General features: G+C 48.6%; 1 protein-coding gene across 1 annotated transcript in view; it reads left to right on the top strand.

The window, feature by feature from the left end:
* Positions 1–219: 219 nt before the first annotated feature.
* Positions 220–7,266, top strand: part of aspscr1 (ASPSCR1 tether for SLC2A4, UBX domain containing) — a 29,208-nt gene continuing 22,161 nt past the window's right edge. The window contains exons 1-4 of the mRNA XM_064324817.1: positions 220–367; positions 617–672; positions 1,528–1,642; positions 5,918–6,018. Of these exons, the coding sequence (XP_064180887.1) occupies positions 278–367; positions 617–672; positions 1,528–1,642; positions 5,918–6,018 (362 nt within the window). The 5' untranslated portion in view covers positions 220–277. The remainder of the gene's footprint in view (positions 368–616; positions 673–1,527; positions 1,643–5,917; positions 6,019–7,266) is intronic.

Raw genomic sequence — 7,266 nt, 5'->3', positions numbered from 1 at the left:
GGTCGTGTCGAGAGCATTTATTGTGGATAAAATTGGCTATTCTGTTCTCGTCTGATTTTCAAACTTTTCAACCCATTTAACAAACGCAGATATAGCAGTCGTATTTTACGGATCATTTGAAGCACCTACAACAGGATGGAACCTATCTGAAAAAGCTTGTCAAATAAAAAGGGCATGTAACCTACTGATGTTAACGCGCGTCAGTAGAAAGTTGTACGCTTTGGAACAGCGCTGTCATTAAAGTTGATTCAAACAAACAATGTGACGTCACATCACAATGGCAGCCAGCAGTACGGCCGTGACAGTGCTCGCTCCGAATGGACGGAGGCAAACTGTAAAAATCTCCCACAGCACGCCTTTATTACAGGTAAATAAGATAAAGGTTGAATGCAGGCTTTTAGAGTACATTATTTATCAACAAGGTGTCTTATGTCGTGACAGAACCGCGCGAGTTATTTCCCAATTTCGTCAGAACAATGACAGTTCGGTTTTGCTGGATCGGCCAGCTGTGTGCAGGAAAGTGAAATTGTGCTCTTGCTACCGTCAACATGTCAGCATTTATACTAAACCATCTGCTCGCTCTCTAAAGCGATCATTTTTATGTACTTCTTTTTAGGTTTTGGATGACGTTTGCAAGAAGCAAGGATTCTGTCCCGACGACTATGATCTCAAGTGGGTTAACAGTGTTTTCATTTTCTAGCTAAGCTAGCTGTGGTAACAAATACTCTGAACATCAGTTACATTTTCGTGACCTGTGATCTTTAGTCAACCAGTACGGGTGTAGTTAGTCAATGTTTAAATATGAGCTGTTTGGTCATTCTTAATCACGTTGGTCGACAACTAGGTACGTCAATTTGTTACTCGGTTACTTAGCTGATTTGTTGCTAGGATAGGTGTCGCTAGCTAATTCTGCTACAAAGCTTACCAGCTGTGTTATTTTGTTGTTCGTCTATTTTTTTTTTTGAAAGTAAGAACAAATATCACCTGTGTCGAGGACAGACAATTAAGTTCGCGTATTGCATTGATACTGTAAAAGCAGAATGGGTGAATGCTCAAATTACTGGCTTAATTTGCGTATCCACAACCTACATATCCACCGTCCACACTACGACAGAGAACGTATTTTGCGATGGGATTGTTGTCATTTAATTCTTTATTAATTTCAGTTGTGACCCATCTGTTGCTACAGTAGTTTAAGTCTGCACGAAAAGGCATTCTAGTTATAGTTGATTGACTACATGACAGACTCTTACATTTTTATTGGCTGACCGATGAAAAAACTGTGTTTGTGCAAAGCATGTGCTCGTGTACTCTGGGAATGCAGCATATTATGGCATGTGGCCTTACCGTTATCCAAAAAAGCTTAGTATTCTTTTTCTTCGGTAAAATCAACTGTAAGTGAATGCGAAATAAACCGGGCATATATGATATATGTAAAAAAAATATATATAAAAAAATAAGTTAATCACATACGAGGAAAACGCACTGCCACAGGGCCCAGAGAAGACCGTGTCTGTTAATTCACAGGTTCCAGAGAACGGTTTTGGATCTTTCTCAGCAGTGGCGGTTCGCCAGCCTGCCCAACAATGCCAAGCTGGAGATGGTGCCAAGTACCAGGCAGAGATCTGGCGCGGAGAGCAGGGTGGGTATACGGACCATACAGCTGGTCAGTCTGCCGATTGGTCTGTGCGACGAATCGACCAATCGTTCGGCAGCCAGAGAATCTTGGCTTTGCGCAATTATGTTATTTTCTTGGTCAGCATTTATTTTATTTGGTGATTTCAAAATGTAACGTTATGAATAAAGATTTAGGCTAAATAACTACATCTTTTTGAGCTCAGCAGAAAGCGACAGGGGGTGGTTGAAGATTTGTTTTTGTTTTTTATTTTATGCGGATTATCTTTTGTGATTGTAGCGAGCTACTAACCGCACTTCAGGTTGAGTTTTGTGAGGTGAGATGTGCAGGTGGAAATCAGTTGCTGGTACATTTCGCCATTGCTATCAGGAAGGGGTTTTTTTGGTCAGTGTGTGTTACTGCTTGCCAGGTCATTCAGTAGAGGGAGAGACCCTCAGTGTCTCCAGGTCTGGCTTTTACACTGTGCAGGAGGCTGGCCGTGCAGGTGGCCAGGTGAACTACCTAGATGGGCTGAATGGCCTGTTCTCATCTTCCCTCTCTGGTCTAATTATATTATTTACTTACATACCTGGTTACGCAGTGACGAACTACAGGTGTCTGATGTACCTGAGCAGTCAGGAAGTGCCCTGCTGCCCCAAACCTCCCCTCTGTGGGCGATGTGCTGCCCTATGGGGCTGCCAGGCCCCCCCAGGCCCCGCCCGCAAGCCACTGTAGGCCCCGCCCCACCGCAGCTCTGTGTGTGCAGTGCTTTCTGTAGACTACAGAAATAAGGCAGAATGTGGGCATGTTCTTCACCCTATTTATGCCAGCTGGGTTTATGCAGTAGTCAGTTGTGGGCGGCCATTTTGAATGGCGTAAATGCTGTCTGTAATGTATAGTTGTGTCGGAAGAGTTTCAATGCTTTTCATGTTGGGACTATATATAGTAGAAGCGTGATGTTGTGCTGAGTAATTTGGGCTTCTTCTGTGACTCCTGGACGCAGGACACTAGTGTTGTGATATGGAGTTTGGTGCTTTACATGAAAGATTTGGTGCTTTATCTTGCGCGTACATGATAACCTGCACAAAATGAAGCTGGTTGAGGGGCAAACAAATTATTTGTTGAATTGGCTAATTACGGTCGCTGGTCAGGGCAGTGCGCCTGCTGTTTTACGTGCGAGGTGCTGGAGGACGCCCACTGCTAAAGGACTTAACCCTTTAAGGTGTGAGGTCGCAAACATGTGATTGGAATGTTCTCAGCTGAACATTCCAATGCTGATGTCACAGTCGCTACTGGTATCGGAAAAGCAGTGGAGCTCCAGAACACTGGCTTATAATTGTGAAATAGCATTCAGAGAGCCGTGCTCTACAGAGGGATAAACGGCCAGTGAGTGACGCTCACTCGGCGCTCACTCTGGCCGCTGACCTGCCCCGTGTAGGCTGCACACGCTGATGAGGAAGGTGATTAAAGAGGGTAAACGCAGGAGCTCATGACTGCGGGGGTTCCAGCAGCAGGGATCCAGACTGAGACACGGTGAAGCCCCGGGTTTGGGTTCACGGGCTTGTTCCTCAGGAGACGGTGGACGTGAGCCCCTCTGTCCCCCCGTTGAGCGTAAACGGGGGCTGAGGCTGGTGGGTGATTTTTGGGCACCCCAGACACTCAGAACCATAGCCCCCCCCAACCCCCCCCCCTTTTTTTGTGGAGCAATGAGGTGCTTTGCGATGACGGCATCCAAAAAACACCGCGTTCTCCTGCTTTACGGCTTCATCGCGGGCTGTAAAAAATGAGCACCTCTGCGTTTGAACCTCGCGTCCAAAATACTTCCCCCGTCCCTTTGATGGTTGGCCCCCACCCTCACTCCCCTGTCTGTTTTCTCCCGTAGACATGTTTTCTCTCTTTAATGTTCTCTTCTGTTCTGGTGCGGTAATTAGGCCTGGTTGTTAAAGAACATGCACTGGGGTCCAGCGGCTTGCTTTCATGTTTCTGACCACACGGCGCGTGCTTTCTGTGTTGGTCAGAATGCATCAGTAAACAACCTTGGGTGCCCGGCTTGCTTCAGGAAGTGCTTTTTAGACGTTGACTTGAGCTGGAGGAGGGAGGGAGAATGGGCAGGAGGAGATGAGGAGATGGAAGAGAGAGAAGGAGCAGGGGGAGAGAGGGAGACGGAGGAGAGAGAAGGAGCAGGGGGAGAGAGGGAGACGGAGGAGAGAGAGGGAGCAGGGGGAGAGAGGGAGACAGAGGAGAGAGAGGGAGTAGGGGGAGAGAGGGAGACAGAGAAGAGAGAGGGAGCAGGGGGAGCGAGGGAGACTGAGGAGAGAGAAGGAGCAGGGGGAACGAGGGAGATGGAGGAGAGAGATGGAGCAGGAGTAGGGAGGGAGAAGGAGCAGGGGGAGCGAGGGAGATGGAGGAGAGAGATGGGAGCAGGAGTAAGGAGGGAGAAGGGGCAGGAGGAGTGAGGGAGAATGGGCAGGAGGAGAGGGAGAAGGAACAGGAGGAGAGGGGGAGATGGAGGAGAGAGATGGAGCAGGGGGAGAGAGGGAGACAGAGGAGAGAGAAGGAGCAGGAGGAGGGAGGGAGAAGGAGCAGGAGGAGGCATGTGGCAGGCAGGTTGCTCCTCTCTTGAGCGCGGGCTCATCTTGGCTGCAGATGACGTCCTCCTTGCCTGACAGACAGTAATCACTCCCAGGCCAGACGGAGGCCTTCCTGCTGGCTCTGCGGGCTCACAGAACTATGCTACAAAGTCTGTTTGCTTCTTTTCTTATTACACAACCCTGACCAATTACTTTACAAAGCGCTCACTCTTACACTGTCACACGCTCACACGCTCACACACTCACATGCTCACTCTGTCACATGCTCACACGCTCACACACTCACATGCTCACTCTGTCACACGCTCACACTCTCACACTCACACTGTCACACATTTACACTCTCACACTCACTCTGTCACACACTCACACGCTCACACAGTCACACTCTTACACTGTCACACACTCACGCGCTCACTCTATCACACACTGACTCTCTCACACTCACATGCTCACTCTGTCACACACTCACATGCTCACACAGTCGCAATCTTACACTGTCACACACTCACTCTGTCACACACTCACACTCACATGCTCACTCTGTCACACACTCATACACTCACACTCACATGCTCACTCTGTCACACGCTCACACAGTCGCACTCTTACACTGTCACACACTCACTCTGTCACACGCTCACACACTCACATGCTCACTCTATCACACACTCACTCTGTCACACTCACACGCTCACTCTGTCACACACTCACACACTCACTCTGTCACACACTCACACACTCACATGCTCACTCTATCACACACTCACTCTGTCACGCTCAGCGTTACCTCTGTCATTGATTTTAGAGACCGCAGACCAGCACAAGCTCTCCTCTGCTAATTCTTATCACAGCGCAGGTCAGAGGTCAGGCTCACACAGGCGTGAGTCAGAGGAAGACCCTCCATGTGTGGCTTAACAGACATTGCTTTGATGGCTGGTGGGGGGAACGGTTGCACGAGGAACAGCTGTTGTCCTTTCCAGCTGTGTGTGCAGAACTGTGTGTGTGTGTGTGTGTGTGTGTGTGTGTGTGTGTGTGTGTGTGTGTGTGTGTGTGTGTGTGTGTGTGTGTGTAACTGTATAAGTGTGTGTGTAACTGTGTGTGTGTGTGTGTAGAACTGTATGTGTGTGTGTGTAACTGTATAAGTATTTGTGTGTAACTGTGTGTATGTAACTGTATAAGTATGTGTGTGTAACTGTGTGTGTGTAACTATAAGTGTGTGTGTGTAACTGTGTGTGTGTAACTGTATAAGTATGTGTGTGTAATTGTGTGTGTAACTGTATAAGTGTGTGTAACTGTATAAGTATATGTATGTAGCTGTGTGTGTGTAACTGTATAAGTATTTGTGTGTAACTGTGTGTATGTGGAACTGTATACGTATGTGTATGTAACTGTGTGTGTGTGTGTGTGTGTGTGTGTGTGTGTGTAACTGTGTGTGTGTGTGTATGTAACTGTGTGTGTGTGTGTGTGTGTAACTGTGTGTGTGTGTGTGTGTGTAACTGTGTGTGTGTTTGTAACTGTGTGTGTCTGTGTGTGTGTGTGTAACTGTGTGTTTGTGTAACTGTGTGTGTGTGTGTGTGTAACTGTGTGTGTGTGTGTGTGTGTGTAACTGTGTGTGCCTGTGTAACTGTGTGTGTCTGTGTGTGTGTGTGTAACTGTGTGTGTTTGTGTAACTGTGTGTGTGTGTGTGTAACTGTGTGTGTAACTGCAGGTGCGGATCGCTCTGCATTTGGAGGACGGCTCACGGGTGCAGGACTCCTTCTCCAGTGCTCAGACTCTGTGGGAGCTCATCAACCACTTCCCCCAGACCAGGTCAGCCTGCACCTCCACACGCACCTCTAAATTACACCTACACACTGCACCTCCACTCTGTGCCTCCACATTACGCATACGCACTATAGCTCCACACTGCACCTCCACACGCCTGCGCCCCCACACTGCGCCTCCACATTACACATACACTCTGCACCTCCACACGCCCTGCACCTCCACATTACACTTCCACACTGCACCTCCACATTACACCTCCACACTGCACCTCCACATGCACTGCACCTCCGCACACACTGTGTCTCCACACTGCACCTCCACATGCACTGCACCTCCGCACACACTGTGTCTCCACACTGCACCTCCATGCCGCACCTCCATACCGCCTCTTCACAGTGCTGCTACACACTGCACCTGTACACTGCCCTTGGCTTTGCATATTGTGCTCATTTGCCTGAAGGACAGCACTGCTCTGTACAGATAAAAAGTGTTGAGGTAATGTTGAAATGCTATGTAAACAGTGCAGGGAGGGTTTGGGTAGAACATGTGGTGTCTGGTGTTGTGCTGCCATGCAGTGCATCTGTTTTCACCTGAAACTGAAGGTATTGCAGCTTGCCAGGGACAGGAGTGTTTCACAGCCAGTAGTTGACAGGAAGGTGGACTGGGCACCGAAGCGTTAACCGCTGAGTGAGAAGCTCCGGTTCTGCTCGCTTCCCAAAAACGAGTTTTAACCTGCTTTGTGTCTGGATTAACTAATCCTATTGCTACATAGCAAAATTCAGGCACACGCACTCTCTCTATCACACACACACACACACACACTCACAGACACACACACAAACGTACACACACACCAACTCACACGCGCACACACAGACTCACACACACACGCGCACACACACACAGACTCACACACACACACACATGCACAAACATACACACACACACACACACAGTCTCACACACAGACACACACGCACACACACTTACAGACTCACACACACAAAGACTCTCTCACGCACAGACACACACAAACATACACACAGACTCACACATGCACGCAGACACACAAACACACACACACACACACATATTGGGAAGGTTCCAGGACACAAATTCCATCCTTTCATTTTTTACTCACTGGGTATTGAAAGTGCTGGCCGGTGTTAACACAAACTCTGCTTTTAAGAGCCATGAAAGCTGCTGGGGCGATGGGGTGGGGCAATCAAAGCATGCCCCCCCCCCGCCCCCCCCGCCCACACAGACGTGCTTGGCACCTGTTCTGATGTC

Source organism: Anguilla rostrata, chromosome 2, assembly GCF_018555375.3.
Source record: "Anguilla rostrata isolate EN2019 chromosome 2, ASM1855537v3, whole genome shotgun sequence".
In the NCBI taxonomy this organism is placed as follows: Eukaryota; Metazoa; Chordata; class Actinopteri; order Anguilliformes; family Anguillidae; genus Anguilla; species Anguilla rostrata.
This window is presented reverse-complemented; position numbering and strand designations above follow the sequence as displayed.